The sequence below is a fragment of the Microcebus murinus genome, chromosome 2 (genome assembly GCF_040939455.1).
Source record: "Microcebus murinus isolate Inina chromosome 2, M.murinus_Inina_mat1.0, whole genome shotgun sequence".
Lineage (NCBI taxonomy): Eukaryota > Metazoa > Chordata > Mammalia > Primates > Cheirogaleidae > Microcebus > Microcebus murinus.
In genome coordinates this window covers 91,242,321-91,262,048 of record NC_134105.1, presented here as the reverse complement: position 1 = coordinate 91,262,048, position 19,728 = coordinate 91,242,321, and the positions used below count along the sequence as shown (strand labels likewise).

Here is a 19,728-nt window from a genome sequence, read left to right as displayed (position 1 = left end):
GATACATAAAGGAAGATCCACTACTGACTTTTCAAAACTTCCCCTCCCACACTACTCCCTGTACCCAATGAGGTACCAAGTCCTGTCAATCTTTTTCTAATCTGCCCATTTTTCTCCATTATAACTACCACCATTATCCAAAGCTCCTATCTCCTATTTGGGCTTGTCCTAACTGGTCTACCTATATCCACTCTAGCTGTTCTTCAATCTCTTCGAAGTCTCCAATTCAGAACACTTAGAGATTTCTTAAAACTCTCCAGTTGCTCCCCATTGCTGCTAGGTAAAAATCAAATTCCCAAATGTGGCTTTCGAGGCACTGCATGGTCTGGTCCTACCTGTCTCTCAGCCTCGTTTCCTTCAACTGGCCATTTGTTCTCTCTGCTTCAGCAACCTGGCCCTTCCTCCTTCCCCTCTCATACTGTGCCTCCTCCTACCACTGTGCCTTTGCACTGCTGTTCTGCCTGGATCCTCTTCCCACCCCCTTTCTCCTAGATAACTCCTATCCTCCTGCAAGTCTCAGCATAGTTGACACTTTAAGGGAAGCCTTCCTGACCCCACTTGCTGGTCCCAACCATGTATTTTTTGCTTTCAAAACCCTCCTAGTAGCACTTTCACAGTTTGTGTAGTTAAAATATTTGATTAACATCTCTCTTCTACACTGAACTGTGGATGTCATCTCTCCTGCTCATGCTTATCATCAGGGCCTAGCACAGCTGGTGCCTGGTATATGATAGAGGCACAATAAATATTGCTAAATGAATGATGCCCTGGGCTAGAGAGCCATATGGAATCCCATTTGAATTGGTTGTAGTAGGTCCTATATAAGTGTAGAGTAGAGTTTTCCAAAGTTTATTCTAGTAGATACTAGTTTGATGAGATGCTAATAAATTTTACTGTAATAGGAGTGTCATGCTCAAAACGAAGTTTGGAAGTATCATGTTAAATAGGTTTCTTTACTACCAGATATCACAAAGTCTTTAGGAAAAAATAATATGCCATTTCCCAAATTCATTTGACTTTTGAAACATGAGAGAAGTAACCTGAAGCACAGTAAGGATGCAGACTTCAGAGTCAGACTTCCTGGGTTTAAAGCCAAGGTATTTTACTGACTAGCTTTGTGACCTTGGACAAATTATTTAATGTCTCAGTATTTCAACTTTTACATCTATACCATCAGGATAATGATAGAATCTGCCTGTTGTTAGCATTAAGCACTTAGACTGGTGGTAAGGTATTGCTGTGAGTTAAATTTCTAGCATAGGACAAATGTTTTCAGGAATACTCTGGGAAATGCTGATAGAGAAAGAGCATTGGCCTAGGTAACTGGAACAGCTCTGTGTCTTGGACAAGACTCCTAAACCTCTTTTAGCAACAGTGTTTTCCATAGTGTATCGATTCTAGGTGATCCTTATATCTTTTCCAATTCAAATTTGCCAAGAGTTAATTATTCTTAAATTGCTAAAAATAACAGAATACTCCAGGTGGCTGAAAATTAGTGTGACATTATAAATAAAAGATCAGATAATTTTTAACAGTTCATTTTTTATACTCATTTGTCATGTGTGGATTTTTGAAGATTGGATTGACATCTTCTCTCTGAGTGGCTCGTTAGGCTTTCTTTAGGAAATGGTATCCTTGTTTACTCTAACTCATGTAACTTTTTTGTTTTTAATATGTTTAGGTCGTCTCAATGACATGTATGGAGACTACAAATACACATACTGGGCAAGTGGCATAATCCTAATTATTTCCGGTGTCTATCTCTTCATTGGCATGGGCATCAATTATCGACTTGAGGCAAAAGAACAGAAAGCAGAGAAGCTGAAACAGGAAGGTAAAGAGGAGGAGCCTAAAAAGGGTACTGAAGCAGCAGGCAGCCGTGGCTGTAGCGTATAGTCCCAGCTACTCCGGAAGCCAAGGTGGGAGGAATGCTCCAGGCAGCAGTGAGCTGTGATCGGACCCTGCTAACTAATGATGTTGACCATTTTTGCATGTACTTGTTATCTGTATAACTTCCGTGAATCTTTGTTTTGTAATCATGACATTTAACAGGGTCTTAATGATATTAAGTACCTAGAGTTTTTGTTTTTCAAACTCTCTGGGTGACTTTTCCTGGCATATCTGACATGAAAATGAGTAATATATCTGAAAATCCTTAAATGTATGGCCATGCATTTAAACAGATGGTTATGAAGTCCAATAGCACAGAAATATACTTATGTTATAAGCATAATATGATGTTAAATGAAAAAATCAGAACACAAACTAGTTAAATCAGTATATATTAACATACTTTCAGGGGAAGGAAATACAAAATTCCAAACATACTTGTGTTGGGATGATGGGTTTTTTTTTTTTTCTATATTCTAGTTTTCCTTAATGTGACTGTGATTGTTACCTTATCACTAATAAAAGACCAAAAATGAATAGATTTGAAATAGAAGGGTTCTGGCAAGAGACATTTGACTCCTAAGAAAATGCAGCTAATGACTATTACAAGCAGGTTGCTTTTTACTGCTTCTGCAAGAGTTTCACTCTGGCAAAAGGGAGATGAGTGTGACATGGATCTCAAGAGCACAGTGGTCTGAGGTCATGATTTCCTTGTGGTGGACCAAAGCTGCAGAGTGTGGAGTCCATAGGCCACCTGTGCAGCCGCCAGGGCCTCCTTCCCGCAGGCAGTGCTCTTGGAGAAAATGTTCCTGTGGTTCCTGTGGATCACCACTGAGCTGCAAGTGAATGTGTAGCTCAGAAACGCAGAGCATTCAGCACGCCCCACTCACCCACGCCACAGTGTTGTGGTTGTTCTTGAGCATTATTACACTGAAATCAGCATCAGGAAAAAATACGCTGATGTCACAAAAAGACAGGGTATGTTGGCCAAAAGAAGAAGTCGACATTTCCACATAGTCATTCAGTGCATATTACTGACACTTACAATGTGCCAGTTTCTTACAAGGCCGGTTCCAGGCATTGAGGATTCAGCAAGGAGCAAAACACAACTGTCTGCACTCCATAGATCTTACCTTCTGGTAGGGGAAGACAAACAATGAACTATAAGTTATAAGGAAACAGAAGTTTTCTGAATTCAGCATTAGATACAGGACCAACTTTGATTGATCTAAACAGTACTTTTTTGAATATATTCTATATGCCTGAATGTTGGATAGGAAGGATAGATCAGTGAACAAAATGAAGTTCCTAGCACCTGCAGCTTCTAGTGTAACCAGGACTGTATAGTAAGTGCTATGATGGGGCAGCACATAAAAAGGCAGCTGACCCAATCTTGGGAGGACCTGAAAAGGTCTCAACATATATTCTTGAGCAAGTTAGGTAACTCCTATGAGTCTCATTGACAAGCATAATAAATTGTTGTAAGGATTAACATGAAAGTACACAGCTATTGTTTTAAAGTAGTTTTAATAATGAAGTCTTGCTCTACTAACATCCTGCGGCTTAGTGAGGGAAGCCTCAGTAAGTTTCATAATTAACCAGAATGACAATGAATAAAGAAATGCTGGTCATGTTTACATAGTTCTTCAGTTTACAAACCCTTTTACATCTAATCTGTGCAAACCCCAGGTGGGTAGGTATAAATAAAAACGATGACCCTTCTAACTGCAATGTGGTATACTAGATTGGATCCTGGAACTGAAAAAGGGCATTAGGAGAAATGCTGATCTGTAGTTTAATAATAGTATTGCACAAATGTTAACATATTTCTGGTTACCTAAGATTAACATCAGAGGAAGCTGGGTGAAGAGTATACAGGAACTCTCTGCGATATCTTTGCGATATTTTCTATAAATGTGAAATTCCAAAATAAAAAGTAAAAAACCACCCATAGCACTGACTCCTTAGCTGGGCCTTCATCCTAGTGTAACAGAGTAGTTCCCCTCCTCCCATAGATTTGGAAGCACAAAATTGAGAGTGGGGAATATGTAACAGGGAACGGCATAAACATTTTTTTTCTGTCTCTTTAAACTTCCTCCACCGTTTTGAGAACTGCAACCTGCATCCCTGCCTCAGGCCAGTGGTTGGGAGGAGCAGGGAGAAGGCCTTTTTGTTTTTGCATCCAAGTTCCCCAAGTGGGCCCAGGTGGGGCTTTGTATTTGGCAGAAATATAAAGCTTAAAATAGTTAACCACAAGAGCCTACAACTGAGGGGCCCTCCCTTTAACCACTTCCGTACTGCGCTCACCTTGCCCACCGCCGGCACTCATAGTCCCCACGATGGTTTGTGCTGTGCATGGATGATGGATCTGTTTTGTTCTTGTGTGATGAGGAAAGCTTTAAAGCACTGAAAGCTTGTTCTACTTTACAGGCAGCTTTACTTGTAATGTAAATCAGAATAGGTAACATATACATATATGTTTTCATTACATTATTTTTAAATGTTCACAATTTTATTTTGATAAATGAAAAATTAGAAAAGTCATATCACGGCTGTCGGCTAAAGTCACTGTGTGCATTCATCTGTGGCTGTCGACTATAGTCGACACTCATATTGAAGTGTTTAAAAGCTCTGTATTTCTGTTTATGTTCAGGAAATCTGGAGTTTGAGATGACAAGGTCTACCGTTTTTCCTCCTTTGCTGGCAAAGTAATAAACTCCTCTTTCCTTCTCCTCAAACCATTTGTTGTCATTCTTCTGATGGGGCCTCGAGAACAAGTGCCCAATTTTCAGTAACAATAGCAGTACATCTCCTTCACCATCAGAAGAGGGCAAAGCAAAAACATTACAACCGGGCTGGGCGCGGTGGCTCACGCCTATAATCCTAGCACTCTGGGAGGCCGAGGCCAGTGGATCATTTGAGTTCAGGAGTTCAAGACCAGCCTGAGCAAGAGCAAGACCCCGTATCTACCAAAAATAGAAAGAAGTTAATTGGCCAACAAAAAATATATAGAAAAAATTGGCCAAGCATGGTGGCGCATGCCTGTAGTCCCAGCTACTCGGGAGGCTGAGGCAGGAGGATTGCTTGAGCCCAGGAGTTTGAGGTTGCTGTGAGCTGGGCTGACACCATGGCACTCTAGCCTTTAGCCAAGGCAACAAAGTGAGACTGTCACAAAAAAAAAAAAACAAAAAAAAACACACAAAAAATTATATCCTAGTGGCTAGAGCTGAAGGTTGGAAACTTGGAAATGGAAGAGGCTGAGTCCTGGGTGAATAGTGCCAAACCAATCACTGGGTCCTGCACCTAAATGCGTAAAATGATTCCTGTCTTCGGCAAATTTACAACCTAATTTACTGTTCTGTCTTTTAGCTTTGAAATTTATAATGTGACATTTTTTTTTAAACTTGTGGACTTCCTTTCCTAAAATGATTTGCTGTCTCAACAATTAAAAGAGCTTGCATTAGCTGAGCTTACTGTTGTTGGGTCCCAGGAGGAAGTGGCCATCACCATTAAGGAGCCAGGAGGGGAAGTGGGCTAGGATTAAGTCTCTTGGTGTGCTATCTCTATAATTAAGAGAAGTTTTAGGCTAAGGTGTTTTCCTCCTGTTGCTATGTTTTTATTTTCTGTGGCCTCCCACCCCCCCACACACACACTTTTTTTTATTTTAAGAAGAGGGCTTGAGCTCTTTTCTATCTGACTATAATTCTGAATGCTTTTCACATTAGAAGGTATAGAGACATTTGATAACAATTGTTGCCCATTCCTAGAACTGGGTAAATTCTAAGCATCGTCCAGTTTCTTAAATGCTAATGGCAAGCACAAGATAAGCACAGCAGAGCAAGACTTGGGCCTGCAGGGGATAGTTTTCTGAGCCAGAAGCCATGTGACAGGCACCTACCCTCCTGCCACCCACACAAGCGCCCACCTCATTCCTCCTGCATGTTTCCCATCACTTGCCAATACCCGTAGGTTGCCCTGCCTCAGTGTCTCCCCATCCACACCCCCCTTGCCTTTCTTCCTGCTAAGCCCTCACATGGCCTCACCAGGATTCCTGAAATAGCCTTCTGAGGACCCCAAGCCTCACTTCTCACCCACTACTTCTAATCCGTCCCCAACACTGCTACTGCCACAGGATAATCATGCAAAGGTTAGAAACATGCCTCACAAATATATAGTAAGCATATGACAAAGATTTATTTACCCCAGTGAAGAAACCAACACGTGGTAAATCTAGTTCAAAGGAAAATACAAGAAACTAAATGTTTATAATCAGTAAAAAACAGGATGCTGCAATAGGATTGCAAACTTATAGATACACTAAAACCACTTTTTGCTCTTTCACAGATTTGCATTCCTAGCCCCAACAGCGCCTTCATTCCGAGGTGTCTTTGTCGGAGACTTTGGGCAGAGGTCCTCTTCAGGCCTCCTTATAGGGGAGGAGGCAGAAAACCTAGAAGATGCTTCTCCCCACTCTGACTCAGCACCCAGGGCTTTTCCACTGCTATTCTTCCTCCACCCTAGAATCCAGAAAACCATCAGAGCCTTTTGTTGGGGGCATCCTGAACAGTGAGGTGATGTCTGTGTGGACTCACCTGACCCTTGACTGGTGAGCTCGTCCCTGGCCAAAGTTGGAACAGGGAGAGTGAGTGCTTCCTCTGGTTTCAGCCACTTGCTTATACCCTTGCAGTAAATGATGAAAGGCGTAACTCCCGGTTTTTGCTTGTTGTAATTGGCTATTCTGACACTTGGCAGCTCAGCTCTCTCCAAGTCAGCTGAACTCCTTACAGGGTTACATTTCTTACAGGACAAGAGAACATTTGCATCTCTGCAAGGCAAAAATGTTCAAGGGATCATGTACTGCCCCGGGGTCTGGGCCCTAAACAATTGTAAATAGATAACAAATGTTTATTCTAGATTCTAGAACCTAGGAAATTAAATAATCTTTCAGCGAGTCCATAGGACAAGGCTCCATGCAGTATGAAGTTGAAAAGACACACAGTCATCCTTTGCGTTATTGCTAAGTTTTAGATAATTGTGTGTAACGCTGCCAAAATTAGGTGCTGTCGCAATGTTGTCACTTACCTGCTGTCTCAGTTTGTTAGTGTGGTGCAGCAGCCAGACACACAGTTCTTTCGGCTTCCACCACGTTCCTCCTCCGAGTCCTGGGCCAGCTACCTTTGCAGCTCCGTGTCAAAGGCCACCAGCTTCCTGTACAGGTCATCTGGGTCATCAGCACTGGAGGGATGAGAGCAGACATGGGTTCTCATTTGTCCCCACAGAGTAGTTTGTGCCTTTTCTCCCCCACGTCACCTCCAGCCTTTCTTCCCACTGCTGCCCCCGCAGGCCCACACAAGATGCAAGGTCAGTACCCTGCCATAGAGTTCTTCGCCAGTTCCCACGATCACATAAGCTCTCATTTCTATAATAAGTCACCTGTTTCATATTGGTTATTCTGCTTCTCTGCACAAATGCTAGCTGATAAATTCTCTGACTTATTTCAGGGGCCATTTTTGGATTGTTATGTCTCCTTGTGGCTAGAGTGTAATGGTTATTAAGAGAATGAATGAATGAACCTTAAAATCTAGCTGTGACTGCCCAGGAGCATTATTTAGCATCTCTAAGCCTCAGTTGCTACATCTGTAAAATGGGAATTGTTAGGTTTGTTCCGCATGGAAACCTGAAAAGTATGTATAGGACAGAATGTGGTTAATGCAAAACTTAGGCTTGTAAAACAACAGCCACAGGAGTCTGGAGAGTCCTGGGACTTTGTAGATCTAACAGACAGCTGCAGCCAGCATCCCTTCCCCCTCCCTCCCTGATTGTGATGCAGGCTGTCCCTCTCCAGCTCTCCTCATAGGAACAACGCCAGAGCTGAAGGACGGATGTGACTGGGGCAGGGGTCCGAGGAGTTGGTTGTTTGCAAAAGAATTAATTACAATTAGCTGTTCTGGCTCACTTACTACCCCCTCAAAAAGCTCTCTATAAAACCCAAGGCTCTCCCCTTTTCTCTCGTGGACGCTTTTTCGCCTCCACCCATCTGCACCCAGGTGCTCAAAATAAACAGCATTTTGCTACTCGTGAGGCTTCATGTGTCTCTCTCTCGGCTCCGGACCTAACAGGAATAATAACAGGCGCCTCCCTCACAGGGTTGTTATGAATGTCTGTATTCCCTGAGCTCCAATCTCCAGGAAGTAAGGTACTGGTGGCAATCAGAGGCTAGGGTAGCACATCTAAAGTTACTGCAAAGAAAATGGAATTCACCTGCCTGAGGGTGACGTGGTGAAAGGGGCACTCGTCAACAAGGAAACGAAGGAAAGTGTGTTCTACCCTGGAATGCAAGCTCCACGAGGCAGGGCTTCGGCAGGTGTCCTCAAACTACTGCCCTGGGGCCAATGCGGGTATTTTTGCCCGTTTGTTTTTTTACTTCAAAATAAGATATGTGCAGTGTGCATAGGAATTTGTTCATAGTTTTTTTTAAACTATAGTCTGGCCCTCCAACGGTCTGAAGGACAGTGAACTGGCCCCCTGTTTAAAAAGTTTGAGGACCCCTGGCTAAGAGTATCCTCTCTCTGGCATGCAGCCAAGGGGCTGGGATGTGGTAGCACTCAAATATTTTTTGAATGAATGGGAGCTCACGAGATGGATCTGACATGGGGCAGGGACTGGTCCACACGGCGGCCCTGCTCAGTGGCCTCAGGTGTAGTTAGCACAAGGTGTGCCATTTAAACATTGGAAGTATCAACCAACTCCCTCAATTTACTTTTCTCCTCAGCACACAACACTTGCCCCACGTCCCCCACCCACCTTCTATCAGTCTGGAAGGACAGAGTGGGTTCAGCATGCAAGAAGGAACATTCTAAGCCAGGTAACCGATACTTTTTCTGCAAATTCACTACTTGGTGACCTGGTATACAGCCTCAAGTGAGTGAAGGGCCAGTGCCTGTCAGGCTCCCCAGCTCCATTCCACCCTGGGATGCTGACCAAACCACTGTAAGTTCACCAAGTTGGTGCTACCCAAGTTCACCCCCTGATCCCGGGGCCTGGTGGTACCCCCATCTCACCACTTGCCTCTTTTGACTTTCACTGATCACTGAAGTGTTTCTGCAGTCACTGTGGCTCTGGGTGGACAGACCCCGGCCCCAGCATGAGAAGTGGTGCAGTGCCCAGACAGCCTGGCTCTCCCAGGCAGCCTCCCTGCCCCGCACATCCCATCCGGGGCAGTCCAGCCTCTGGGACCTTCTCCAAGAAGCTAAGCAGCTTGTGCTGCTCAGGAAGGGGCAGACACCTTGGGGCCTGCCTCAGGACCTGCCTACACAGGAGTCAGCCCAGCCATCTACCTGCATGCTCTCTGAGCCTCCTCCCACACCTGGCACACAGCAACACATATTCCCCAAGGAGGCGAGAATGGGGGTGGGGGGGTGTTGGTGTCAGAAAGACCTGGGTTCCAGACCTGGCCACATTTACTGACTGTGTGGCTCTGGGAAGATTACTTCACTTTCCTGTGTCAGTTTTCTGCTCTGTAAAATGATAATAATAGTTGCATGAGTCAGTAGAGTTCAGCTCAGTTCAAGACATAGGAACCAGCCAAGGTATTCTGAGTAGAAAGTGACTTGAGACAGGGGTTAGGTGCTTATGGGATGGTTGGAGTGGCTGGGTGGGGAGAGGGGAGGAGGTAAGGCTGAGGGTCTGCCCCCTCTGCCTGAGCAGGAAGGAAGGTGGGGCACCTAGAGGTTGCCACTGGCACTGCTACTCCAGCTACACTGGCGTGGCTGTGTCCAGGGAGCAGACAGGACTCCACTGCTGCTGCCCACTGTCCCCTGACCCCCCAAGGGTGGTGACTGGACACTGGACACTGCTGCAGGAAACAGTGTGCACCTGCATGGCCCAGCCTGCCAGGAGGCACCAGCTAAAGCAGCAGGAAGGTAGCCTCTGCCTCTCTTCCACCTTCCAAATCTCACGTGAGGGTCTAAATGTTGGATCCCAATATTCATTCATCACCCTCAAAGGAGTTAGGCTGGGAAACGCAGTTTTCAGCTGTGTGCCTCTAAAGGACAGGAGATTGGTGGGGCTGGATCCGGGTGCCACTCAGGCATGTGAGGATTAGCCAAGTTATGCCTGGAGAGCACTCTGAACAGTTCCTGGCGCACAACAGCATGTGCTGAATACATATGCGCTAGGGGCTATGGTTAATATCACAGTCGCTATTGCTACATACCTGCCATGTGACTGCACTGTGCTAGGCCCTAGGAGACACCATGGCAAACAAGATGGGTTCAGCCCATCCACAAGCTCCCTGCCCCTGGACAGCGTCCGTGGAAAGCCTCTTCCTTCTGTAGGGGCAGAAAGGTGTCATACCTCTGCCTGATTCATCATAAGGGTCACCGCTAACACTTGTATAACAAAAAAACAAGAAGAGAAAAGCATAATAAATTTATTTAATCAAAGTTTTATGTGACATGGGAGACTTCAGAAGTGAACAGAGACCCAGGGAAAACCATCTGTTTTTATGTTTAGAACAGACAGCTGCGTAGAAACATGATTAGACACAAGTGTGTGATCTAATGGTTATGGACTGAGCTGGGGACGCAGCAAGGCCTGTTTGTTCAGATTCTTCGTGACCTCTCTGTGCAGCATTCCTTCCTCCCGGGTATGGGGCAGGACTCCTCCGGAATGGTCTTCAAGAGAGAAGGGAGAGGAAAGAGAGTGACCTTTCTATGTTCTGTGGCTTGCTTTGGGGAAGAGGGGTTCTAGTTTCTGTGACTATCTCAGGGAAGAGAAATTCTGGTTTCTAGAATCACATCAAAGGAGCATGGGGAGAGAAAGATGGGAGGCAGGAGGACAGAAGGTCAGAGAGAGAGAATTTCTGAGGCTCTTCCAATGTCCTTCAGTTGAAAGTACAATTATGCCAAACATAATGATGCTTTTGGGGTCAACAAGGGACTGTCTACATAATGGTGGTCACCATAATACCACATTTTTACCGTACCTTTTCTGTGTTCAGATAACTTACCATTTTGTCACAATTGCCTACAGCATTCAGTACAGCAACATGCTGTCCAGGTTTGTAGCCTAGGAGCGAGAGGCTGATAGCCTAAGTGTGTAAGTACAGTCTGCGATGTCTGCACAACCATGAAATCGCCTACGGAAGCATTTCTCAGAGCTCCCAGCATGCCCTAGCACCGCACTCTGGGGTATTGTGTTCTGAGCCCCAACACCTCCCAGCACTCTCATGGCCTGCATGCAATTCAATTCCCCTAAGCGCTACAGCTGGGCAGGCGCAGGTGGGGAGGGGAGAAGGGAAAAGCTGCAGACAATTTACACCCTGGTCCTCTCCCTCCCCGGAGCAGTAAGGGTCAGCAGCCCAATGGAAAGCCCCCCAACATGCACAACGGAGAGAGGATCCCTAAGTGCCTGTTTCCCTAGTCCCACGCCCCAGCACACACACAAAACACCCACTCGATCAATCACAGCACAACTACGCGCTAGGGCTGACAGTCCCTACATATAGTTGCGGGAATTCCTCACGGCCTGAAAGCCGCTGTTTCTAGTTGCCAGAGGGACCTCACACCGACCTCCTTCAGGGAGCCTGGAGAGAGGGGCCAGTGTGTGGGCGCACAGGACAGTCCCTGCCCAGAAGGCCGCCTGCTTCGCGCCTTCCCTCCACCCGCCCAGGCGTGGCGGCGCGGCGCGCCCCCGTGTGGCCAGAGCGGCCCTGCAGCCCCGACACCGGGATCCCGGCTCCCCACTGTTTCAGGGCGCCACTCCCATTACTCCCAAGTGGCCTCCCTCCAACCCAGATTCCCCTCCTTCTTTTGCCTCTGAATATTTCTCCACTTATATTTTAAAATCGAATATTCTGTGCATATCAAAGATTATGTATTAGTTATCTAATCCTATGTAACAAGTTACCCCCAAAATGTGGCTGCTTAAAATAGCAAATATCTGTTATCTCCCATGGTTTCTAAGGGCCAGGAATCCAGAAGCAGCTTAGCAGGTGGCTGTGGCTCACGGTCCAGATGATGGGCAGGACTGCAGTCATCTGAAGGCTGGGAAGGATTGACTTCCAAGCTCACATCTCTGTCCATGGACAGGAGCCCTTAGTTTCTGTCACTGGGGCAGCCCCTCCCTCCCCTGCCCAACACACAAGGCTGCTAGGAACACGGCAGCTGGCTTTTCTTGGAGCAAATGCACCAAGAGAAAGAGAGCAAGAGAAACCAAAACAGAAGCCACAGTATCTTTTAAAACCTAATTTTGGAGGTGACATAGTATCACTTCTGCTATATTCTATTGACCACACAGGCCAACCCTTGTGCAGTGTGAGAGAGGGAATGTGAATTTCAGGAAACAGGGGTCATTGGAGTCCTACTTAGAGATGAGCTGCCACAAAAGATATTTGTTAAATATTAGTTATGAAACAAAATACAATCAACACCCATGAGCCCATCACTCATGCAAGAACTAGAACATCACCTAATAATGCATCTTCCTGTATGTTTCTTTTCATCTACCCTTCTGCCTCCCCATGTAAGAGGTAATCACCTTGCTTTTTACAAAGTTTTGCCATCTAGACACATATGTCCAAATAATACATTTGTTTAGTTTTGGTTTTTTGGTTTTTTGACTTATAAAAATGGTTGGCTCAGGCTGGTGTGGTGGCTCACGCCTGTAGTCCTAGCACTCTGGGAGGCCAAGGTGGGCGGATTGCTTGAGGTCAGGAGTTCAAAACCAGCTTGAGCAAGAGGGAGACCCCATCTCTACTAAAAATAGAAAGAAATCAATAGGCCAACTAATATAGAGAGAAAAAATTAGCCGGGCATGGTGGCGCATGCCTATAGTCCCAGCTACTCAGGAAGCTGAGGCAGTAGAATTGCTTGAGCCCAGGAATTTGAGGTTGCTGTGAACTAGGCTGATGCCACGACACTCACTCTAGCCTGGGCAACAAAGCAAGACTCTGTCTCAAAAAAAAAAAAAAAAAAAATGGTTGGCTCTAGGTAGTTGGGTGGTGCCCCAGCCTCAGAGGTCTGAGCCCCAATTCCTCAGGACCCTCCTTCTATCTCCAAGCTTCTATAAAACTCTTCCCTTTTATTCCCCAACCCTGGAGAGGGGTAGCTGCTTCTTACCAGTCTTATTTCTGGGTTACCTCCAGTGTTCTTTATTTATCCATTCTCTTGTCCATGGATGTTTGGGTTGTTTCTCCGCCTTTGCCATTTGAACAATGACGCTAAATACTGTTAGTACATGTCTCCTTGTACTCATGTGCAAGTTTCTTCCCTGTTTACCTAAGCATAGGATGCTGGGTCCCAGAGCATGCATATGTTCCATTTTCCAAGAAATTGTTTTCCAAAGTGGATACACCAATTTATACTCTCACATGTGTTAACACTCAGGAAAAAATATCCCAAAATGAAGGCTTCAGAAACCTAAGTGTTTCTCTGACCCTCTTTTGCCCTCCTGTCTCTCAGTCCCATTCTCCCTGGGGGCTGGTCATAGAAACTATAATCCTTCCTCCCTAAGGCAAGTCATGGAAACCAGGACTTCTTTTCCCCAAAGCCAGCCATAAAACTCCAACAATATTACTCTAACTTTCCCTCCACTTTTATGTGTAAACACTGGCCATCAAGAAATTATCTGACCTCCAGCCTGAGCAAGAGCAAGATCCTGTCTCTACTAAAAAAATATATATAGAAAAAAATTAGCTAGACAACTAAAAATATATAGAGAAAAAATTAGCTGGGCATGGTGGCGCATGCCTGTAGTCCCAGCTACTCAGGAGGCTGAGGCAAGAGGATTGCTTGAGCCCAGGAGTTTGAGGTTGCTGTGAGCTAGGCTGACACCATGGCACTCTAGCCTGGGCAACAGAGTGAGACTCTGTCTTAAAAAAAGGAGAAAGAAAAGAAAGAAATTATCTGACCTACCTTGTTTGCCTGTAGGTCATTAGACCCCCATTCCAGAAAGTGTGCTGCCCCAAACTCAAAGAAAAGAATGCATGCTCAGAGAGGCCAAGAAGGATCTAGATAGACCTTGGTCAGATAGACCTAGATCTAGATAGACCAAGGTCTAGATAGACCTTGCTGGGTTTCCCCACTGAGTCTATTAGCATTAGATCGTTACAGCCCACTGGGGTTATATTGCCCCCTGCACAGAGAAGAGCCAATACACTGGGACAGCCGGAGCTGCAGTGGAGAAAGTGTTTAATATTGCAGAGTGCCAAGTGAGGAGACGGGGAATTTCTCTAATCCGTAACACCAAGATAATTTGGCAGGCAAAGAGCTAGGCAATTGGGTCTGCTAATTGGCTAGGTTCAGGGCAGAATTACCGGGTGTAGAAATTGTCTTCTTGTGCTGAGTCAGGGTGGGAGTCACAATACCAGTTGAGTCAGTTCCTTGGTACGGGCCACCGGTCTGGGTGGGTCAGCCGTTCCAACTGGAATGCGGGGCCTGCAATATATCTCAAAACTTGCCTTGGGTTTCACAAGGGTGATGTTCTATGGAGAAAGTTAAGAATCTTTATGACCATTAGCTATGTGACTCCTGAGTAGCAATTATAGAAAAGCAAGCTAGAGGACAATGGTTAGTTATTATTAACTATGCCTGTGCCTTTGCAGAGTTTAGGCCCTTACCTTGCACTTCTTTCTTTATTTGTAAAGGGCGGTTTCAGTATCCTCCTCTTTTTGCCCAATCATTTCTACACAGCTTTCCATACTTTGTTGAACTTAAGCATAAAAATGGACAATTTTCAGCCGGGCGAGGTGGCTCACGCCTGTAATCCTAGCACTCTGGGAGGCCGAGGCGGGTGGATTGCTTGAGGTCAGGAGTTCGAAACCAGTCTGAGCAAGAGGGAGACCCCGTCTCTACTAAAAATAGAAAGAAATTAGTCAAACAACTAAAAATATATAGAAAAAATTATCCGGGCATGATGGTGCATGCCTATAGTCCCAGCTACTTGGGAGGCTGAGGCAGTAGAATTGCTTGAGTCTAGGAGTTTGAGGTTGCTGTGAGCTAGGCTGATACCACGGCACTCACTCTAGCCTGTACAACAAAGCAAGACTCTGTCTCAAAAAAAAAAAAAATGGACAATTTTCCCCTGTATTGTTGGGCCTTCATTCTGAAGGCTCCTGTGTACACATTTAATAAATCTGTATGTTTATTCTCCTGCTAATCTGCCTCTTGTCTGTTATTCAGGGAACCTTCAGAGGGTGAAGGGGAAATTTTCTCTTGGTCCCTTTACCTGCAATTTGTACAAATCCTGTTGATCCTAATCCTCTCCCTGAGGCATGGGGGTGGGTTGGGGGAGGGGGGCGGCTGAGTAGTGTAGGAGTTGGGCAGTGGGAGGGCCCACAGGCCCAGCATCCCAGCCCAGCTCAGCCCAAGGTGCTTGTGTACCCTGGGGACATTTTTGGCTGGGCCCTTCTCACTTAGAAGAGGGCACTTCTTCACCTAGCTGCTTCTGTTGGTCCAGGGAAAGCCATTTATGCCCTTCGCAAGATAAGGATTTCATGTCGTGAGGCCCTTGCCAGAGCCCTAATGCAGCCCCTGCTGCACCCACACGTGTTCACGGCAGCATCTTTCCTGTCCTCCCCTCCCTCCCCCACAGAAGCCAGTGCTTCCGGAAAATGGAAGTAAATGAAAGAAACAAACTCCCAAGCAACTCACAGTGCTCTGATCTCCAGCGTCATGAACAAAGCATTAATTAATTGCTTATCCACAGAAAGGGAAAGTTAATTACCTACCATGGAAATTTTAAAAGAAAAAAGGAAACATTTACATTTTAATTAGGGCCTCTGCATGGAGGGAATAGGAATGAGCTGGTTTTTCTCAGCTCTGATTGTGGGCAATTAAAGCGAGGGCCTCTGGTCCCTGGGCACCTCCTGCTCCCACCACCCCCTCCTCAGACCTGCAGCCTGCACCCGAGGGGCAGAGCACCCCCGCCAGGACTCTGGCCATCGCCCCTTAGAGCTGCTCAAGTGCTTCAGAAACACAGGACAGGGTCCACTGCCCAAAACAACCTCCCTCTTCACTGCTGCCTAAAATGTCACCACCGGAGGAGTGGCGGATGCTGCGATGAGCAGACCTCCTCCAGGAAATCGGGACACATTCCACAGCCAGAGGGAGTACTGCCAGCCCCACGCATAACTGCCCTCGGTCATGCCGCCTTCCCAGGCCAGCCGGCACCCATGACAGATGGGGATGGAGTATGAAGGCGCAGCCTGCTCACCCCCATTTGGGACAACTCTGAAGGTCATTTGAGCTGCCGAGCTCCCTACAGGGTCAGCGGGGCTGTTCAGACTGCAGTGCAAGCAGCTTCTCCCTCTGCCCAAACTTGGTGCCATCGTCCCTCTCTTCCTGAGGTGTCACCCCAAGAGAAGTCCCTAACAAATGTCCCGATTGCTTATCTCCACCTCAGAGTTTGCCTCCTGAAGGTTCCAGCTTGTGAGATGCAGAGCTAAACTGAGCAGTGTGAGAACGCTGCGGAACGATAGCCATTCAGCAGCTCAGTCCAGCCTCCCTCCCGACACAGCAACCCCAGCTCAGCATCGGACCGGCTAGCGGGGCCTCGCCCTCTCACAGAGCGGCCCTTTTGGCACCTGGACAGCTCCCACTGCCAGAGGGCTCTTCTCATACTGGTCAGCTCCTGCCAGACAGGGCCACAGAGCAAGGGTCTGTGTGGGTGCCAGGCCTGTGCCAGGCTGTGAGGAATACAAGATGGTGCCGAGCCTGTCCCTGCCCTCTGGACGGACCAGGTCTAGAGTGGGATGAGAGCAGGGTCCTGGCTCCCCACACCCTCAGCAGTCCTGGGGACATGCACTTGTCCCACACTCAAAGTTCTGCACCGCCCCCTGGATGATGGGGCCATCAGTGCACAGTAGGACAGTCACCCAGTGGCCTGGACACTGGCTCTGTAAGCAGCCTGGTCACAGGCAGGCTTATTTCTAGGTACTTTTGATAAGTCCAGTACCCACCTGGGGCTCATCTGAAGGCATCACCAGCCTGACCTGAGGTCCCTGATCTGGGGACCAATTAAGCTGAGATTGTGTCACCCCTTGTGTTGCAGAAAAGGCTGCCGGTTTGCTAAGGAGTTAGCCAGTGCCCAGGGACTCCCTGGATGACATCCCTTTGACCCAGCTGGCTCCGGGGACCTGTTGTTGCTTTGGCCCCGGCTGCAGCTAGATGGCACTGTCCCATCATGCCAGGCACCTGTCTTGCCTGGCCAGCCTGGCTCATGAGCCCCCAGCCTGTGACTATATGGATGCAGAGGGGTCCCACACTGGACCCTAGTGCTAGACTTTGGCTAAGGCCATGGTCACAGTCCTTTGGAGACACTGCCTACCCTTCCTCTGGGGCTCAGAGAATTATTTGTTTATTCAACAAATATTTACTGAGCTCCTACCCTTGCTACTACTGCTGGACTCCATGCCAGGTGCAGGAGATACAGCTGTGAACACTGAGGATCCTACCCTGCCCTGCCTGGAGGTGTCAGACTAACAGGGGAGACAGAAATACAGGTAAATTCACACACCTGGGGAGCTCCTCAAAGGACCAGAATAGGATGCAGGGTGGGGAGAGGGGTGTTGGACAGGCCGTCCTGCCCTGCTCTGAGAGCCCAGGGGCAGCTCAGAGAAAGTGGCGTCTGCATGGAGGGTTGAAGACAGGTCAGAGTTCACCAGGCGCAGGAGGTGCCGTGGGGAGGGCTCCTGCGAAGGCTGGGACGGGGAAGGAGCCACCCATCCCTCACTCCCGGGCTGCAGGTCCCACTTCCCTCCACAGCTGGCAGAGTCTGGCGAGGGACAGCCCAGCTGTGGGACTGAGCCCTGGGTGAGAAATCAAGTCCTGGGGCCCAGTCCCAGCTGGACCATAACCTGCGTGTCTCGGCTCTCCAATGGGCCGGGTGGAGTTTCAGACTCAGAGACGCCAACTTCTGTGGCCCTGAGAGATGATGCCACTCTGCCAACTTGCAGGTGGCACATGGAGGCCAGCAGGGGAGCCCCCAGGAGAGCAGGGCTCAGCACTCTCTCCTCTGTCGGGGGCATCGGGCTCCTGGATCCCCAGAGGTCTGAGGGATTTCCCAGGGCGGCGGAGGACTGAGAGATAAATAAAGGACACGGCAGTCACGGGAAGCTGGCCCGGCCTTACCGTGGGGTGGGCTTTGTCTCCTCCCGGCATGCGGTGGGGGTTGGGCCGTGCTGGGAGTGAGACGGTGTGGGTCCTCGTCACCAGCTGTGACACAAGCCCTGTGAGCCTGGGCGAGTCATTTATTTAATCTCTGAACCTCAGAGAAAGGAAGGAAGCTGCGTTTCCACGGGGGAAACTCCAACTCCACTGCGGAGGAAACGAGAAGGGTGCGGATTTAAAGTGCACCAGGAGAGATTCCAGTCAGATGTGTGGAGGGACAGCCAGGCTGAGAGTGGTGAGCCCGAAAGGGTACGGGGGCATCTGCCAACTCCGCAGTGTCACCCCCAGCTCTGAGGGTGGAGAGGGAGGGAGGGCACAGGGTGGGCTCTGGTGGCCTTCGACATGCCCAGTGACACCGGCTGAGGCTGGCTGTGCCATTTAGGGAGACAGCATGTGAGCTGCGGGCGGGAAACTGAGGCTGGGAGTTGCCCAGAAGAACAAAATTGGGAGTTGGGAGAGGGGATAGAGCGCTCCCCTCCCTGGGCCCTGGGAGAGCCAGGTTGTGTTTTCTGCTGGCTGGGCCCAGAGGCCAGGCAGGGAGTGGAGAGGTGGCGGCACTGCGGCCCCACAAACAAGCACAGGTGAGAGGGAGACACAGAGCAGGATACTTGATCCTCCGGGTCCCTGAGCACCCAAGGACTTTTCCTCCCCTGACACCCCCACCCCATAATGGTCCCCCCACTCTCTCTGGGTGGTTCCTCTGTGGCATCTGCCACAGCCAGCAGCCTCCAGGCAGTGCACACTGGTCTGCCCAGGTCTGCTGGGGGCTGGAGGTAGGGGTGAGGGCAGGGGCAAGCCACGGCCACAGGGAGAGGCTGCCATCTGTCGTCTCTGGAAGGGCTGGGCACCAGCCTGGGAGTAGGGGAAGAGACAGAATGACCTCCTAGGGAGCCTTACAGCCTGGCACTGCCATCAGCTAGCTGGATCAAGGCTATCAAATATTCAGCAAGTGCTCAGTGGGGACAGATGGAAGACCCACAGCCAGGACCCAAGTCTAGGGATGGGCTGAGGGCAGGGCCTCTGCCTCACCCTGGCCAGGCCTGATCCCCAGCTAGTACCCAGGCAGGGTCCATTTCTATGAGGCACAGCCCAGGGGAAAATGAATCTGCGTGGAGATCGCCTCCTCCGAGACGTTCTGGCAGGGGTGGCAAGGAAATGTGGTTCTCAAGCCAAGGCCAGGCCTATTTAAAGTTTTAATGTTGTCGAAGGTCCGGAGAATGGAGGGCTAAATAATTCAGGAAGCAAATGGAGAAACGGCTGCTGCTGGTGCTGGCTGAGGTTCGTGCCTGGCTGGGCTCAGAGCAGCATCCCCAGTGTCCTGGACAAAGAGGCGAGTGGTGATGCTGGGAGACAGAGGTGGGAGTGAGCACAAAGGTACGCTGCTGTAGGACAGCTCACCTGGCTTCGTGTCCCCAGGCGCTTTCAGGGGCCTCCTCTCTCACCTCACCCCCGCCTCCCCAGGGCCCTGCGAGGTCAGCAGGGCAGGTAAGGGGACTCAGGAGGCCAACCCACCTGGCCAAGCTCACATGCCTGGTGCCTGAGGCCTGGAGCCCAGGACCTGAGCAACTGCCACAGCCCAGGCAGGAAGCCCTCACCTCTGCATGGTGTCATTCACTTTCACACCACTTTGTCTTCTTTCTTCCACCTCCTGCTCCCGGGGATAATCCTG

The 19,728-nt window shown here is 48.5% G+C and overlaps 1 protein-coding gene and 1 long non-coding RNA gene across 4 annotated transcripts in view; one reads left to right on the top strand and one right to left on the bottom strand.

Moving 5' to 3' along the window:
- The window catches only part of LOC105878745 (monocarboxylate transporter 1-like), a 31,301-nt gene extending 26,673 nt beyond the window's left edge, over window positions 1–4,628 (top strand). For all 3 annotated transcript variants that reach the window (XM_012778455.2, XM_012778458.2, XM_012778461.3), the window contains one exon: window positions 1,682–4,628. In XM_012778455.2, the coding sequence (XP_012633909.1) occupies window positions 1,682–1,896 (215 nt within the window). In that variant the 3' untranslated portion in view covers window positions 1,897–4,628. The remainder of the gene's footprint in view (window positions 1–1,681) is intronic.
- A 5,500-nt stretch (window positions 4,629–10,128) lies between these two features.
- On the bottom strand, window positions 10,129–18,113 carry LOC142876878 (uncharacterized). Its single transcript, XR_012923723.1, has 4 exons — window positions 18,021–18,113; window positions 14,510–14,743; window positions 14,207–14,374; window positions 10,129–10,565 (listed from the first exon to the last, which is right to left on the bottom strand). It is a non-coding gene; the product is annotated as an uncharacterized LOC142876878 (long non-coding RNA).
- Between the last annotated feature and the right edge of the window lie 1,615 nt (window positions 18,114–19,728).